This window comes from Rhinatrema bivittatum, chromosome 4 (assembly GCF_901001135.1).
Source record: "Rhinatrema bivittatum chromosome 4, aRhiBiv1.1, whole genome shotgun sequence".
NCBI classification, from domain to species: domain Eukaryota; kingdom Metazoa; phylum Chordata; class Amphibia; order Gymnophiona; family Rhinatrematidae; genus Rhinatrema; species Rhinatrema bivittatum.
Genome location: NC_042618.1, coordinates 228,249,902 through 228,268,265, shown reverse-complemented (window position 1 = coordinate 228,268,265; position 18,364 = coordinate 228,249,902). Strand labels below are relative to the sequence as shown.

General features: G+C 44.8%; 1 protein-coding gene across 1 annotated transcript in view; it reads left to right on the top strand.

Annotated features, from left to right (window-relative positions):
- LOC115090566 (cystine/glutamate transporter-like) overlaps positions 1–18,364 on the top strand; it is a 194,797-nt gene that overhangs the window by 76,912 nt on the left and 99,521 nt on the right. The window contains exon 4 of the mRNA XM_029599809.1: positions 9,568–9,683. Coding sequence (XP_029455669.1) covers positions 9,568–9,683 — 116 coding nt within the window. The remainder of the gene's footprint in view (positions 1–9,567; positions 9,684–18,364) is intronic.

The window sequence follows — 18,364 nt, the reverse complement described above, 5'->3', positions numbered from 1 at the left end:
AGGGGAGACTTTTCCGAAAGGATGGGCTCCACCTTAACCAAAGTGGAACCAAGCTGCTGGCACTAACTTTAAAAAAGGCGATAGAGCAGCTTTTAAACTAGAACAAGGGGGAAAGCCGACAGTCATTCACAGTGCATGGTTTGGAGAAATGTATCCTTGAACGATACTAATGAAACAGGAGAGTTAGGGCATCCCAACAGAGAGGTTCCATTAAAAGCAAACATAGTCCATATGCCTTTATGTAAAAAATCACCAAAGTTAATGATTTCCAAATTATCCCAAACAACTGAAAAGCAGGTTGTTAAAACAAACAAAAAACATAATTTGAAATGTCTGTATGCCAATGCCAGAAGTCTAAGAAGTAAGATGGGAGAGATTGACATAATTGGCATCACAGAGACTTGGTGGAAAGAGGATAACCAATGGGACAATGCTTTATCAGGGTACAAATTATATCGCAATGATAGGGAGGATCAACTTGGTGGGGGTGTGGCACTTTATGTCCGGGAGGGTATAGAGTCTAACAGGATAAAGATCATACAAGAGACTAAATGCTCAGTAGAATCTATATGAGTAGAAATCCCATGTGTGTTGGATTTCTACTCCAAGAGTATAGTGATAGGAGTATACTACCGTCCACCTGGACAAAATGGGCAGACAGATGATGAAATGCTAAGAGAAATCAGGGAAGCAAACCAATTTGGCAGTGCAATAATAATGGGAGATTTCAATTACCAAATACAAAATTCTCTTAATATATAATCCCACGATTAAGGTAATCTATGTTGAAACACGTGGTATTTAGAAACTTAGACAAATTGCAACGCTGTGTATAACAATGTCTTCATATATTCAAAATGTGAGTTTAAGGACCGTCATACCACCCACAGTGCTCACAAGTTAAACTTGTATTTCATACACTTCATTGGGGTCATTTTTAATCATTGGTCCAAGTAGCTAGCATCAAAGTTCAAGTTTTTGTTTTTTTGTTTTTTTGATTTTTGTATGATTTCGCCCTATATATTAAAAAAGTATTAACTTCCCTTATTCGTAGCTGTCGGGGTCACTCGTCCGACGCGCGCATTTCGCAACAAAGGCTGCTTCAGAGACATCTGTTTAGACTATCCTGATCCAGCACTCCCCTTTTAATTAATTCACGGGGATACCGGCAAATCTTTAAGCGGTGCCAATTCGTGCAAGGGAACTTGAGCGATGCTGCAGGTCCGTCAATTTTTCTAGGATATAAAAACTCATGATTAAAGTGAATTTTTCAACAATTTGTTACAGCTATTTCACTTCTTTGAAAGCAATATTTAACGATGTATATTTGTAGATGGGAAAAACAGTTAGACAGGTCTGACTTACCGAACCAGACGCCATTTCCCCGCTTAAAACTTTTAGCGATGGAGCGGCTCGGGTCGGTCTGATTTTAAGTAAGGTTGCCTTTAAAGTCCACCTGTCAGTCAAGTGATTCCTGATTTCGGCGGGCAATCACCAAAAATGAAACCATTCAATGTCTCTATTCAGTCCACCGGAGGTGACTGATTTTAATTGAAAAATCCACTTCTGTTCACATTATCTTAATGTCTGCACTCGATTCCCGCCTCTCCAGTGTTGATTGACTATTTCCAGGACAGTCCACTTTATGTCATCAAACTCATGTCCTAATTCTTTAAAATGTGCAACCAAAGGTTCCTCTACTCGATTGGTATTAATGCAACATTTATGTTCAGTGAGGCGAATTTTAACTTGTCTTTTTGTCATGCCCACGTAAATCAGTGGACATGGGCAGAAGATGGCGTAGACAACGTGAGATGAATGACAAGAGAATTCAGGTAGCATAATGATTTTACCCGATGATATAGTGATGTGGGTCTGAGAGGATTTTAATGGACAAAATTTGCACTTGTCACAGGCCTTAACAGGTTCCTTATTCAAAATAGGTTTAGAACAACTTGTACAACATGATCTCGAATGTTTTTACCCTGGGATTACGCAATCCGCAGGGGTTGGTTTAACAAGGGGTGGATCTGCTGGATAAACTTCCAGTGTGTTCTCGTGGCTCTGCTGATAGGTGCTGACAGAAGAGTGTTTCAGCACCATGGTCTGTGGGTTCGATCCGGGTTCAGGATTTTTTGGCAAAAACAAAAATTCTCTATTAGAGTAAAGTGCACGCCGATAAGCTTTTCTAATGCATTGCATCGGGTAACCTCGTTGTAAAAAGCGGCTGGCCATGTCCTTAGCCTGATTTTTAAAATCATCCTGATCCGTGCACAGTCTCCTCAATCTCAGAAACTGACCCACAGGTAAATTGGTCTTGAAACTAGTCGGATGAAAACTGTCGAATCGAAGCAAATTGTTGCGATCATTTGGTTTCCGATAGATGCTGGTAGCAAGAGTATTGTCTTTTTTCTTGATCATTATATCTAAGTAAGCAATCTGGTCCAGATGGTATTCCATGGTGAATTTCAAGCAAGGATCTAGGCCATTAAGCCATGTGTGGAACTCCTGTAACATAGATAGGGACCCTTCCCATATGACGAAAACGTCGTCAATGTAACGCTTCAAGCATTTTAAATAAGGTGTCCATTGGCAATTTTCAATATGTAAAGACTCAAATCTGGCCACAAAGATGTTTGCCACATCGGGGGCCATGGCCGCTCCCATGGCTGTCCCACGGATTTGTAAATAGAAGTCCCCATCAAACATAAAGTAATTCTTACTCAATGTGAGATCAAGAAGTTCAATAATGTAAATAATGGGAATCCTTTTTGGATGTGTATTAGAGATGTGAATCGTGTCCTCGATCGTCTTAACGATCGATTTCGGCTGGGAGGGGGAGGGAATCGTATTGTTGCCGTTTGGGTGTGTAAACTATCGTGAAAAATCGTTAAAATCGTGAGCCGGCACACTAAACCCCCCTAAAACCCACCCCGACCCTTTAAATTAAATCCCCCACCCTCCCGAACCCCCCCAAATGCTTTAAATTACCTGGGGATCCGGCGGTGGTCCAGAATGGCGGCGGTCCGGAACGGCCCCCTCAATAGAATCGTGTTGTCTTCAGCCGGCGCCATTTTTCAAAATGGCCGCCGCAAAATGGCGGCGGCCATAGACAAAAACGATTCGATGGAGGAGGTCGTTCCGGACCCCCGCTGGACTTTTGGCAAGTCTTGTGGGGGTCAGGAGGCCCCCCCAAGCTGGCCAAAAGTTTCCTGGGAGTCCAGCGGGGTTCCGGGAGCAATTTCTTGCCGCGAATCGTTTTCGTACGGAAAATGGCGCCAGCAGGAGATCGAGTGCAGGAGGTCGTTCAGCGGCGGTCCGGAACCCCCGCTGAACGACCTCCTGCAGTCGATCTCCTGCCGGCGCCATTTTCCGTACGAAAACGATTCGCGGCAAGAAATCGCTCCCGGAATGCCGGAAGCTTATCGGAGAATTTTTGTTTTTACCAAAAAATCCTGAACCCGGATCGAACCCACAGACCATGGTGCTGAAACACTCTTCTGTCAGCACCTATCAGCAGAGCCACGAGAACACACTGGAAGTTTATCCAGCAGATCCACCCCTTGTTAAACCAACCCCTGCGGATTGCGTAATCCCGGGGTAAAAACATTCGAGATCATGTTGTACAAGTTGTTCTAAACCTATTTTGAATAAGGAACCCGTTAAGGCCTGTGACAAGTGCAAATTTTGTCCATTAAAATCCTCTCAGACCCACATCACTATATCATTGGGTAAAATCATTATGCTACCTGAATTCTCTTGTCATTCATCTCACGTTGTCTACGCCATCTTCTGCCCATGTCCACTGATTTACGTGGGCATGACAAAAAGACAAGTTAAAATTCGCCTCAATGAACATAAATGTTGCATTAATACCAATCGAGTAGAGGAACCTTTAGTTGCACATTTTAAAGAATTAGGACATGAGTTTGATGACATAAAGTGGACTGTCCTGGAAATAGTCAATCAACACTGGAGAGGCGGGAATCGAGTGCAGACATTAAGTCAATGTGAACAGAAGTGGATTTTTCAATTAAAATCAGTCACCCCCGGTGGACTGAATAGAGACATTGAATGGTTTCATTTTTGGTGATTGCCCGCCGAAATCAGGAATCACTTGACTGTCAGGTGGACTTTAAAGGCAACCTTACTTAAAATCAGACCGACCTGAGCCGCTCCACCACTAAAAGTTTTAAGCGGGGAAATGGCGTCAGGTTCGGTAAGTCAGACCTGTCTAACTGTTTTTCCTATCTGCAAATATACATCGTTAAATATTGCTTTCAAAGAAGTGAAATCGCTGTAACAAATTATTGAAAAATTCACTTTAATCATGAGTTTTTATATCCTAGAAAAATTGACGGACCTGCAGCATCGCTCAAGTTCCCTTGCACGAATTGGCACTGCTTAAAGATTTGCCGGTATCCCCGTGAATGAATTAAAAGGGGAGTGCTGGATCAGGAGAGTCTAAACGGATGTCTCTGAAGCAGCCTTTGTTGCGAAACGCACGCGTCGGACGAGTGACCCCGACAGCTACGAATAAGGGAAGTTAATACTTTTTTAATATATAGCGCGAAATCATACAAAAATCAAAAAAACAAAAAACCAAAAACTTGAACTTTGATGCTAGCTACTTGGACCAATGATTAAAAATGACCCCAATGAAGTGCATGAAATACAAGTTTAACTTGTGAGCACTGTGGGTGGTATGACGGTCCTTAAACTCACATTTTGAATATATGAAGACATTGTTATACACAGCGTTGCAATTTGTCTAAGTTTCTAAATACCACGTGTTTCAACATAGATTTCAATTACCCTAATATTGACTGGGTAAATGTAACATCGGGACTTTCTAGAGACATAAAGTTCCTAGATGTAATAAATGATTGCTTCATGGAGCAATTGGTTCAGGAACCAACAAGAGAGGCAGCTATTTTAGATTTAATTCTTACTGGAACACAGGATTTCAAGTGAGACGTAACGGTGGTGGGGCCACTTGGCAACAGTGATCATAACATGATCAAAATTAAACTAATAACTGGAAGGGGGACAATAAGTTGGATTGTTCACTTATTGTATAAACTGTTATATGTAAAGCCTGTTACTAACTTATCGTTTACTTACTGTATAACCTGTTATATGTAAAGCCTGTTGCTACATTATTGTTCAATGTAAACCGAGGTGATGTATATCTATACGTACCGCGGTATATAAAAATCTCCAAATAAATAAAATAAATAAATAAGTAAATCTGCAGCTCTAACACTAAACTTTCAAAAGGGAAACTTTGATAAAATGAGGAAAATAGTTAGAAAAAAACTGAAAGGTGCAGCTGCAAAGGTTAAAAGTGTTGAACAGACTTGGACATTGTTTAAAAATACAATCCTAGAGGCGCAATCCATATGTATTCCACACATTAAGAAAGGTGGAAAGAAGGCAAAACGATTACCATCATGTTTAAAAGGTGAGGTGAAAGAGGCTATTTTAGCCAAAAAAATCCTTAAAAAATTGGAAGAAGGATCCATCTGAAGAAAATAGGATAAAACATAAGCATTGTCAAGTTAAGTGTAAAACATTGATAAGACAGGCGAAGAGAGAATTTGAAATGAAGTTGGCCATAGAGGCAAAAACTCGCAATAAAAACTTTTTCAAATATATCTAAAGCAAGAAACCTGTGAGGGTGTCGGATGGTCCATTAGATGACCGAGGGGTTAAAGGGGCTCTTAGGGAAGATAAGGCCATTGCAGAAAGACTAAATGAATTCCTTGCTTCAGTGTTTACTAATGAGGATGTTGTGGAGATACCAGTTCCGGAGATGGTTTTCAGGGGTGATGAGTTAGACTAACTGAACGAAATCACTGTGAACCTGGAAGATGTAGTAGGCCAGATTGATAAACTAAAGAGTAGCAAATCACCTGGACCAGATGGTATGAACCCTAGGGTACTGAAGGAACTCAAGAATTAAATTTTGATCTATTAGTTAAAATTTGTAACCTATCATTAAAATCATCCATTGTACCTGAAGACTGGAAGGTGGCCAATGTAACCCCAATATTTAAAAAAGGCTCCAGAGGCGATCCGGGTAACTATAGACAGTGAGCCTGACTTCAGTGCAGTGAAAAAATAGTGGAAACTATTCTCAAGATCAAAATCGTTGAGCATATAGAAAGACATGGTTTAATGGAACAAAGTCAACATGGATTTACCCAAGGGAAGTCTTGCCTAATAAATCTGCTTCATTTTTTTGAAGGGGTTGATAAACATGTGGATGAAGGTGAACCAGTTGATGTAGTGTATTTGGATTTTCAGAAGGTGTTTGACGAGGTCCCTCATGAGAGGCTTCTACGAAAACTAAAAAGTCATGGGATAGGAGGCGATGTCCTTTCATGGATTACAAACTGGTTAAAAGACAGGAAACAGAGAGAGGATTAAATGGTCAATTTTCTTAGTGGAAAAGAGTAAACATTGGAGTGCCTCAGGGATCTGTACTTGGACCGGTGCTTTTCAATATATTTATAAATGATCTGGAAAGGAGTACGACGAGTGAGGTTATCAAATTTGCGGATGATACAAAATTATTCAAAGTAGTTAAATCACAAGCAGATTGTGATAAATTGTAGGAAGACTTTCTGAGCTACCAACCAGGAAAAAGATCTAGGCATCATAGGGGATAATACTTTAAAATCATCGGCTCAGTGTGCTGCAGCAGTCAAAAAAGCAAACAGAATGTTAGGAATTATTAGGAAGGGAATCGTTAATAAAATAGAAAATGTCATAATGCCTCTATATCGCTCCATGGTGAGACCACACTTTGAATACTGTGTACAATTCTGGTCGCCGCATCTCAAAAAAGATATAGTTGCGATGGAGAAAGTACAGAGAAGGGCAACAAAAATGATAAAGGGGATGGAACAGCTTCCCTATGAGGAAAGGCTGAAGAGGTTAGGGCTGTTCAGCTTGGAGAAGAGACGACTGAGGAGGGATATGATAGAGGTCTTTAAGATCATGAGAGGTCTTGAATGAGTAGATGTGACTCAGTTATTTACACTTTCGAATAATAGAAGGACTAGGGGGCATTCCATGAAGTTAGCAAGTAGCATATAAGACTAATCGGAGAAAATTCTTTTTCACTCAATGCACAATAAAGCTCTGGAATTTGTTGCCAGAGGATGTGGTTAGAGCAGTCAGTGTAGCTGGGTTCAAAAAACGTTTGGATAAGTTCTTGTAGGAGAAGTCCATTAACTGCTATTAATCAAGTTGGCTTAGGGAATAGCCACTGCTATTGATTGCATCAGTAGCATGGGATCTTCTTAGTGTTTGGGTAATTGCCAGGTACTTGTGGCCTGGTTTGGCCTCTGTTGGAAACAGGATGCTGGGCTTGATGGACCCTTGGTCTGACCCAGCATGGCAATTTCTTATGTTATTATGTTCTTATGGACTAAAGCCCCTTAATCAGTTCCATATTTCTGGAGGGAAGTTTTCATCCTTAGGGTATTCCACTCCATGGTTAATTGCAATGCGGAAGGGCTGGGTATGGTGGAGAAGGCGATCAAACCACAAGAAAATGATCTTCCCATTTTTTCAATGTAGGGCAATATTCATTTTCCATCCAGATGCAATAACTCGGTGTTCTCTGTCTGGGAACATAAGGATCTTTATTATCCAGGACATCCGATGCAAGAGGAGTTAAGCTGCTTAAGCTCTTTTCAACAGTAAGGGAACAGTGGTGTTTGCCAACCAATTATTTATTTGCATAACTGCAGGTTGGTCATTATTCTCTGTTTGTAGAAAGGATCTAGGCTCTAATACATTCACAGATGATGAAAAGGCTTTTCTTGATACCATTCCAAAATTTAATAAAGTGGGTGTTTGGGTGACAATGTTAAAAAAGAATGGGCCAATGAATCATCTGCCCCAGGTTGGCAGTGGTTTGGGGGGAACACCTGGGCATTATATTGAATGAAGATGACTTTGAAGAAGCCTTTTTTGTTGTTTACAGTTACTTGTTGCCGGCTAATCTGAAAGAAATATAGTTCAAAGTATTCTACCGTACTTATATTACTTGAGCAGGAGGAGCCCAGATGAAACTGAGGGAATCTGAGCTCTATTTAAAATGCAATTATCTGCCTGGAACTTTATGCCACATGTTCACAGAATGCTGTAAGCTTTCCTTGTATTGGAGACATATTTGTAATTTTTTAGAGGGTTTGTTGCGGTACCCCATTGGTTGGACGGGCAAACTGATATATTGACATTTTTATTTATTTTATTCCGATTTTCGACACTTCAGAGAAGATTGCATTCAGATACTGTAGGTATTTGTTTGAAAGAAAACAATTTTTTTCCTAGAGGAGGCAGGAAATTTGTGGATGTTTCTCTCACAGCTGTAATTTCTGTAAATGATCAGTGATCACAGTTGATACTGCACATTAGTTCTTCTTGGGTTGCTTCAGATAAGCCTTCCACTATCAGATTTGGCTCTGGTGCCATCTTGTCCTCCAGACATCCACAAGTGCAGAATTTTCTGCGCTGAACCTCTTGCAACGATTAGACATTTCGGTGCTTTTTATTTTCTGTCACAAAACTGTCCATGAAAGCTCATGCTAAAGCTTTGGTACAAAAATGGGGAACTCCTGTGATATTAGCTGCAGATTTAGCTTCGATCTCCGCTGACTCCAAGGGAGCTGATCTCAGGCACAACCATTCAGACCTACATCATCACTGTAAATTCCGTTTTCTTTTTTTTTTCATTTATTTGAAAAAAAATTCCCAACAAATAAAAGAAAAAAAAAAAAGGAAAACATTTACAAAATAAAAAAAATAGTTGGGTATGTATCCACTGTGAACCCCCCCCCCCCCAATCCTCCTAAGTCCTCTCCTGATCCTCTATGCTTCCCCCAGCTTTTTACCCCCATGTCTGTGATCTTCACAGGGCAAGATGGATGTCCAGCTGCTCCTGCCCCACATGCAATAACAGATAATGGGGCCAGAGATCCTGAAGCTGATGTCATTGTCTACCTGTGCATCAGTAGGGCAGGAGCAACTGGGGATTGCTTCTGCCCCATAAAGACAGCAGAATGGGGGGAGGCTTGGGAGATTAATAGAGGGCCTGGGAAGATTTTTTTTTGTGTTTGTTTGTTTGTTTTTTTTGCAATGGAGTGGGGTTTATTTTAAAGCAAAACAAAAAAATGAATGAAATTTTGATTTTCTTTTCATTTTAAAACCAAAATGAAACAGGACAGAAAATTTTGTTGAAGTTTTGTTTCTAACAAAAGCTCATCCCTTGTGATCTATGGCTTTCTCCTCACTACTTTGCAACTAGGGAACTCCTGTGCTTTTTCCAGCTTTTTTGAATGCAGTTACTGTTTTGTTTTTATCTCCACAACTTTTCATGCATCTACCATCTTTTCAGTAAAATATTTTCTGATGTTGCTCCTGTGTCTACCAACCTGGAGGTGTATGCTTGTGAATGATTATGAGGCTGAAGAATGAATGAGTAGGTAGAAATTTAGAATACTGATTTGTATTGTATGATGTTTTATAACTAATGGATGTGTTTTTCCCCAGACCTGCCAATGGCGCAGTGGTTATTTTGGCCTTTGCACATTATTTACTGGAACATTTCCTTGCACCGTGTACAGTGCCCCCTGTGGCAGTGAAGCTTGTTGCCCTGCTTATACACTGTGAGTAGCAAACAGCTGAGACATGCTGTTCTGTAATCAGATAGGAAGAGCTGACTTGTACTGTTTTTCCTTAAAGAATCACGTGTAACCCCTGTGATAGTTGAACCCAGATATTAGTTCGAGAGGCCATATCCTCTGTGCAGGGGAAAGATGTGTTTCAAGGCCCTTCACATTGCTATAGATGCCTTCCAGTTTAAAGTCCTTGCAGATGAGCATTAAAGTCGTTACTCAGTGAAATATATGAGAATTTTGGTGGTTTCCAACATTACTCTATATTGAAAAAGTGCAAAGTGATGATTTAAAGTCTTTATAGTTGATGTATTCTCTTTTACAGTCACATCAGTGGTACATGCTCAAAAACAAAGTAGTGATATGTGGTGTAAAAACAAGGACCCCGACCCGGCGATGTTTCGCGTCAGGGCTGCGTCACGGAGACCAGATATTTTATATACCTAAAAACAAAAAAAAAATAAATAAAATATTGAGCAGGAAGGCGAACACATAACTGAAAAATAGTGAACGTTTTGACAACAAAATGAGGAAGATGTATGGAAGAAAGGGGAAGAAAAAAAAGGGGAAGGGGGAAGAGAAAATACATTTGAAACAAAGGATTTGAAACACAAAGCAGGTAAATAAAATGTAAAATGAAACATAAAAATTAACACGGCCATGTCGGGGTCCTTGTTTTTATACCACATATCACTACTTTGTTTTTAAGCATGTACCACTGATGTGACTGTATTTACCTTAAAAAGTTTTTTGTTAATATAAATTGACTAGTGAATTATGTTTGCCATACATTAACTACGTTGTATAGCTGTAGGAATACCAGGTGTGGATAACGGCTACATTTTACTAGATTTACCCAATAATCTTATGATACAAATTCATTAGTTAAGAGAACAGTTGCTTATATTTTTTGTAAGGTAATCAATTAATTTTATTGTAGCAGCATATGTATATAAGGTTTAATATGGCAAATAAATTTCTTTACTTTGTTTTTGGTTTTTAGTTTGTTACAATTTCTGTTATGGTTTGTGGGTATGTCGACCCTTGCCCCGAGATATGAGTTGTTACCAGCTGTGAGGCGGAGCCCCACAGACCCACACTGTCGGGAGGTGAGGTCAGGCACGGCAGGGAGCTCCGGGTGAGGCTGTGGAGAGGTCCTGAAGAGTCAGGAGGAATTCTCCAGTAGACAAGCAGGCTGAAGATAATACTTGAACTGAGAGCCCCGAGGGTGAAGGCGCCAGGCAGGCCACAGTGTGGGAAGGCTTGAGACTGGCGTGCAGGAGGTGTACCGGAGAGACACCCCCGAGGGGCAGAGCTGCGGAGCAGGGGAGGTGTATCTGTAGTGACGTAGGCCAACCTGCGGAGTAGGGAAGCCCAATTCAGGTCTCCGATGATGACATAGGTAGAAACCTGAGGAGCTGGGAGCACAGACAGACTCTGTATGATAGAGAAGCACAGCCCTGAGGAGCGGGGAAGTGCTGGTAGTCTAGTAGCATGTAAGTGCGACCCTGAGGAGTGGGGATGCGCGGACAGTTGCAGTGAAGCTGAGGAACGGACAGTGCTGAGAGTCTCTTGTAAAGTATGAGGGTGCAGCCCAGAGGAGCAGGGAAGTGTTGACAGTCCAACACAGCACTTAGGCACAACCCTGAGGAGTGGGGAAGCACTAGAGTAAACTCCCGAGTGGTAAAGGTGTTCCAGGGGGCATCCCCGAGCAGCGGGGAGCCTTGCAGAGTAGGACTCCAGGAAGCGCAGGGCCAGCCCGAGGAGCCGGGGAGGCCAGGAAACAAGGCCCCCTTAGAGAGCGCCCACTTGCCCCCGAGGAGCGGGTACCAGCCAAAGTCCAACGGAGTCCAATAACGGAGGCACAGGAACGCGGAGCAGGAGCTAGTAGAGACGTCCAGAACTTGTTGCCAAGTCGGCTAGCTGAGGGCGAAGGTGGAGCTTAAGTACCTTGATCCGATGACATCAAACAGGGACACCCCTGAGGTTCCCGCCGTAGAGGCTTCAAAGGAGGGCCTGGTGGCGCATGCGTGTGCCTAGGAAGGCCTGGAGTCGACATAGATGGGGGTGGCATCTCGGCTGCCACGAGGAGCCATGGGGAACACAGCGGTAGAGATTGGCCTGTGCCACAAGCAGACCCGGGAAGGGCTGGAGAATGGTGCAGGATATAAGTAAGCACGGTCGAAGCCATCTGCGACCGACGGGCAAAACAGTATCCCCCCTCTTAAGGCCCCTCCCTGGGGGTTTGGGTTTGCGAGGATGCTTAGCGAGAAACTACCGAAGGAGCTCCTTGTCCAGGATATTGGCCATGGGTTCCCAGCTGTTCTCCTCAGGTCCAAAGCCCTCCCATGAAAGGAGGTATTCCCATTTTCCTCCATGTTTCCTAATGTCTAGGACATCTTGGACCCGATAGGTGACATCTGCTTCTGAAGATAGCTGTAAGTGATCCAGTTTCTTAGAAAATCCTGAGAGAATCAGATGCTTGAGTAGAGAAACATGAAAGGCATTGTGAATCTTGAGCAAGGAAGCCAACTGTAGTTGGTAGGTAACGGGACCCAGATGGTGGAGCACTGGAAAGGGGCCAACGTACGTAGGATCAAAGCGGGTAGAAGGCAGCTTAAGCCGAATAAATTTGGTACTGAGCCATACCTTATCCCCAGGCTGGAACTGGGGTGCTGCGCGAAGATGGGCATCAAAGGCCTTCTTCGATCTCTGGGCAGCTTGCTTAAGTAGCTGTTGGGTATTTTGCCACAGTTGATGCAATACTTGGGATGTAGCTTGCGGTGCTGGGGAAGCCACTGAGAGTGGGAGAGGGAGTGGAGGCAAAGGTTGGTGCCCATAGACCACCTGGAAGGGCGACGAACCAGTGGAAGTGGACAGATGGGAATTTAATGCGAACCCCACCGAAGGAAGGAGGTCGGCCCAGTCATCCTGCCGCAAACTCATGTAGGCTTGCAAGAATTGCTTTAGAGTTCTATTGGTCCTCTCTGTTTGGCCATTGGCTTGAGGGTGGTAAGCCGAGGTGAAGTCTAACAAAATATTAAACTTTTTGCAAATAGATTTCCAGAAGCGTGCGGTGAATTGAACCCCACAGTCCAAGAGAATATGCTTGGGAAGACCGTGGAGCCGGAACACATCCCTGTTACGCATGCCGTCTGCGGAAGTCCCACGGCGTGGCCCCCTCACCTTCTTACACAGACTCCAGCTTCAGGTTCCTCTTCGCTAGTGGCAGTGGGCCATCGGCTCCGACCTCGGGCTGCCCCCGGTGCCTCCGGCTCTGCCATGGTCTCCAGTGTTGCAGGTCAAGATGCCATTGTTCATCGGGCTTCCCCGCATGGTCTGCGGAGAGACGCTACTACCCGTACTGGGCCCCTCCCTAGGTGCGCACGCGCGCATCACTGATCCTTATGAATTGCCCGCGGCGGGAACCTGGCCACAGCCCCACTTGGTGACATCAAACTCTTCAGTGTATTTAAGCTCAGGCCTCTCTCCGTAGCGTTGCCTTTGCAACAGGTCTCCTCGCTACTCGAGTACTCGCTGCTAGAGAATCCTCTCTATTCTTCGTTCCTGATCTTCGTTGTTCCCGGTTCCTGTCTTCTTTGTTCCTGCCCTGTCTATGTTTTGGACTGACTCTACGGATATCGACTTTGCTTTGTTTGACAACACTTCAGCCTATCTCCAGACCCAGTCGTCTGCTATGCCTTGTTGCACCCATCGGTCACAGACGGCTGCGCCCTCTGTTGCTCACCTTACTTCTGCCGAATTCAGCTCCAGTGGGTAAGATGGCTGCCTCCGCTTCCACATGCCGACCTCTCCAGTGTCCCCGGACCGGAATGGGCAATTGCGTTCGCCATTTTCCTCCTGGGATCATCTAGGGCATGTGTGTGCGCGCTGACCCACTTTTTACCTGCGACATGGCAGGAACCTCGGGGGCGTCCCCTCTGCATAACGTCACCCTCTACAGATATTTAAACTCCCTTCGCTAAACCAGCTACAAGTTAGCAAGGATTCCCTTCCTGCTGATTTCGCCTTGTTACCAGACACTCGCTGCTCTGGGTTCCCGCTTCAGGATGACTCAGGTACCCGCTCCTCAGGGGCCTTGTCTCGTCCCAGACCTCCGCTCCACGGGGTTCCTCTCTACAACCACCTTCAAGCCTCTGAGTGAGTACTCCTGCTCTTCAGTCTGTCTTTGTCTCTATCTCACCACCTACAGAGTGGATTCACGGCATACCCCGCTTCGCGGACCACTACCGGATCTATCACTCCAAGGCCTTCCTTCTACTTTGGATTCTCAGCGTACTCTGCTCTGCGGACCACTACCGGATCTAACCCTCTCTGGCCTACCATATGTGACTGGGTTCTCGGCCTACCCCACTCCGCAGACCACTACCGGAGTCATCTCCTTCTCAGCATCTGGTGAGACTCCATCTCCGCGTTTTCCACGCTACAGAATACAGACAGAACTATGCCATCTGAGACCCTCCTCCTCTGGGCTAAGGATCTCTGCCCAATCCTCGGGTTATATCCATCGCTTGCTGTACAATAAAAACTCTATTTCCTCTGTGTCTGTTACTACTAGAGCCAGCCTATCGCAATGAGTCACCACAGGGCTCTGCCCTGTGGGAGGAGCCATCTCTTGTTGCAACCAAGGGCCCACGACTCACGTCAAATGATAACAGATTGCTAACTCCATGGTCCCGGCTCAGCTCTCAGCCTTACAGGCCATTCCTGGCCTGGTCCAATGGATCACCGAGCAACAGAAATCTCTGGAGACACTAGCCGTTGCCTTCAATCAGTTGAATGCCAGACTGAACATGGCTCCAGAAAAAGACTTCTCTTCTCAAGTGGTTACTGTTCGAACTACTGTGCCTCTACCAGCTCCTACACGCTTTTCTGGTGATGCCCTGATGTGTAGGGGCTTCCTTAATCAGTGCTGTATGCACTTCTCATTGCAATCGAATTACTTTCCAAATGCTGTTTCTAAGACTACATATATCCTATCGTTACTTGATGGAAGAGCCCTGTCCTGGGCTTCACCTCACTGGGAATGCAACGATCCAGTCCTAAGTGATCTGACTGGGGTCCTGACCCTTTTCAAGTCTGCGTTTGATGACCCAACTTGTCAGATCAATCCGGGGTCTATTCTTCTGCACCTTCAACAAGGGATCAAGCCTCTACCAGACTACGTTATTGAATTTAAAACACTGTCGTCTGAATGCCACTGGGACCTGGGATTCCTACGTGCTATATTCTTAGAGGGCCTCAACTCCCTTATAAAGGATGAACTAGCGGCTCACGACTTGCCAGACACCCTGGAATCTCTTATTGATTTAGCTGGGAGAGTTGATCGCCAGATACGTGATCGGACCCAGGAAGCAAAGAGTCCCAAGAAGCACACCTCGGGAGGTACCCTCCTAGGACCATGCATACGGCTTCTACCCAACCTCCTATACCCAGTGAAGAGGACGAACCAATGCAGTTAGACCGCAGTCATTTAACCACTAAAGAGAGATTCTATCGCAAACGCATGGGTCTCTGCATGTATTGCGGATAATCCGGCCATGCTGTCCAGACCTGTCCTATCTGTCCGGGAAACATGCAGACCTAGGATCCACTGGAGGACTCTTCCTAGGTCTGACTACATCCTCTCCTCTGATATCTCTCCCTGTCTCTCTCATCTCCAGCAGTCTCGAGTTTCAGACACTCGCACTTGTGGATTCGGGTGCCGGAAGGAATTTTATTCTAAAAAGATTAGTAGAGCACCTACGAATTCCCACTACGCCCACGGCTACTCCATTACTGCTGTCTTCAATACATGGTGAACCTCTACCAGGAGAAGTCTCCCTTACTATGCAGCCCATATGCCTTTGCACAGGGGCCTTACACACTGAGACCATCTCCTTCCTGGTCCTTGATAAAGCCATTCACCCTGCTGTGCTCGGCTTGCACTGGCTACAAGAACACACGCCCCAGTTTAACTGGGCTATGCTGGAGTATTCGCAGAGGGGATGTGGCTGTCATGACCGATGTCTATCAAGAGTTACACCTTTGCCATGTATGCCTACTAGAGATGTGAATCGGAACCGGAATCGGTTCCAATTCCGGTTCCGATTCACATCGTTAATTTTTTTCGTGCGGCCCGATCGTGGTTTTGTTTATCAGCTGCGCCTAAGCCGATAAACAAAAAACCCACCCGACCCTTTAAAACTGATCCCTTAGCTTCCCCCCCCTCCCAAACCCCCCAAAACATTTTACAAGTACCTGGTGGTCCAGTGGAAGTCCCGGGAGCGATCTCCCACTCTCGGGCCGTCGGCTGCCACTAATAAAAATGGCGCCGATGGCCCTTCCCCTTACCATGTGACAGGGTATCCGTGCCATTGGCCAGCCCCTGTCACATGGTAGGAGTACTGGATGGCCCGCGCAATTTTTAAAGATGGTGCCGGCCGGCCATAACTCCTACCATGTGACAGAGGCCGGCCAATGGCACGGATACCCTGTCACATGGTAAGGGCAAAGGGCCATCGGCGCCATTTTGATTAGTGGCAGCCGACGGCCCGAGAGTGGGAGATCGCTCCTGGGACTCCCACTGGACCACCAGGTACTTGTAAAAGGTTTTGGGGGGGTTTGAGAGGATGGGGGAAGCTTCATGAGAAAAACACTATTTTGGAGTTCAAAATAGACTGCAATGCTTCCCCCATCGTTTTCAATGGTTAACAAATTAAATAATGGAACAAATGAACACATTTTTTTTCATTTGGAAACTAATAAAAAGGAATTTGGGTACCAACGAAATGAAATAATAAACCAAAATGAATTTTTTTTCTTTGCACATCCCTTCTATCACTGGGAGTGAACAACAGGAAATAGATCTACTTTATGGGATGCACCAACTACTTGTGACCTGGATTGGCCACTGTCAGAGACAGAATGCTGGTTTCAATGGCCTTTGTTCTGACTCAACATGGCATTTCTTATGTTCTTAATCTTCTATCTCTTTCTGGCTTGGCCTGTGGCTTTTTGTTTAGTGTGGTGGTGGTGGTGGGGGGGGGGGGGGTGTTTCAGGATAATGGGGCTGAAAGGTGAAAGGGGCCTGGAGGTCCTCCACATATCATTTGTTTGCAGAAAGGAAGGAGGCAGGATCAGGGATTGCTGGCTTTTATGTTTTTTTTTCAACATTAAAAAGCTTAGGAGCCAATTTTGAAAAAGTTTAGGCTTCTACATTGGCCCTTTTGAAAATTTACTAGGGCTGGATTCCTAAATTTAAGCTCCTAGTTTTATTAAACTCCTAAATTTAGGACCTAAAAAGTGGGTGGTTATGGCAGCAGAGTTAAAGCAGTGAAACAAAGTTAGCGTAGTAACATAGTAAATGATGGCTGTGGTCCAAGCTGTCTGTCCAACAAGTTTTATTTATTTATTCTTTTTATTTATTTATTTTTATTCTGGTAAGGGTGGAAACTGCCACTCCATGCAGGTTGCCTCAATGCGGGTTACCCCTTATTTTCCTTTCCATCCTTTAACCACTAGGGATCTTCTGTATTTATCCTAAACTCTTTTGAATTCTATTACGGTTCTCATCTTAACTACTCTACCGGGCTGGTATTCTATGCATCCACCACCCTTTCCGTGAAGATATAATTCCTGATGTTGTTCCTGAATTCTACTCCCTTGGAACCTCTAGTTCTACAGCTCTCATTCCATTGGAAAAAGCTTGATTCCCATGCATCATTTATACCCTTCAGGTATCTAAATGTCTTATCATATCCCTCCTGTCCCTTCTCTCTTCCAGAGTATACATACTTATATCCTTCAGTCTCATTACACATGGGTTTTGATGCAGACCACACACCATTTTGGTTGCCTTTCTTTGGACTGCTGTCTTTCTTTTTTTAAGATACAGTCTCCAGAACTGAAAACAATGCTCCAGATGAGGCCTCACCAATATCCTGTTCAGGGAGATTATCACCTGTTTCCTGCTGGTTATGCCTCTTTTGATGAAGCCCAGCATTTTTCTGGCCTTAGCCTCCACCTTGTCACATTGCTTTGCTGCTTTCTGATCATCTGACACTATCACCCCGAGATCTCTTTCCCGATACTTGCACGTCAGTCTCTCACCCCCCATTACATACAGCTCATTCATATTTCTACACCCCATGTTAAGGAGGTTAAGTGGACTCTTGGGCCGGCCTGTCGGAGAGAAAGGGAACAATCTCCGTGCTGGGAAATAGGCCGGGAGGCGGATACTGGGCGGACTGGTGGGGGAAGACTCTTCACCCTGGAAGCCCGCGCTCCCCCAGGAGGAGCCCGTAGGAGCCGGGCCACTGGGACTTAGGTGAGAAGAGAAGATGACTTCACCCTGGAGACCCGAGACTCCCCCAGGAGGAGCCCGTAGGAGTCCGGGCCGCTGGGACTTGGCAAAGAGGCGAAATTCGATGAGACGATCCGAGATCAAGGCAGGTAGCAGACGGGAGGCGGCGGGAGCAGGCCGAGGTCAGAACCGAAGAAGCAAACCGAGGTAGGCAGAAGACCTGGAACAGGAGCAGAACTGGAACCGAAGGCAGATCCCCACAAACCAAAACTGGAACCGGAACTCAAGACCGAGACTGGAACTGAAGCAGGCGACTGGAACAGGAAGCAAGGACCTGGACTGGAACAACCGCAGGCAGGAACTCCAG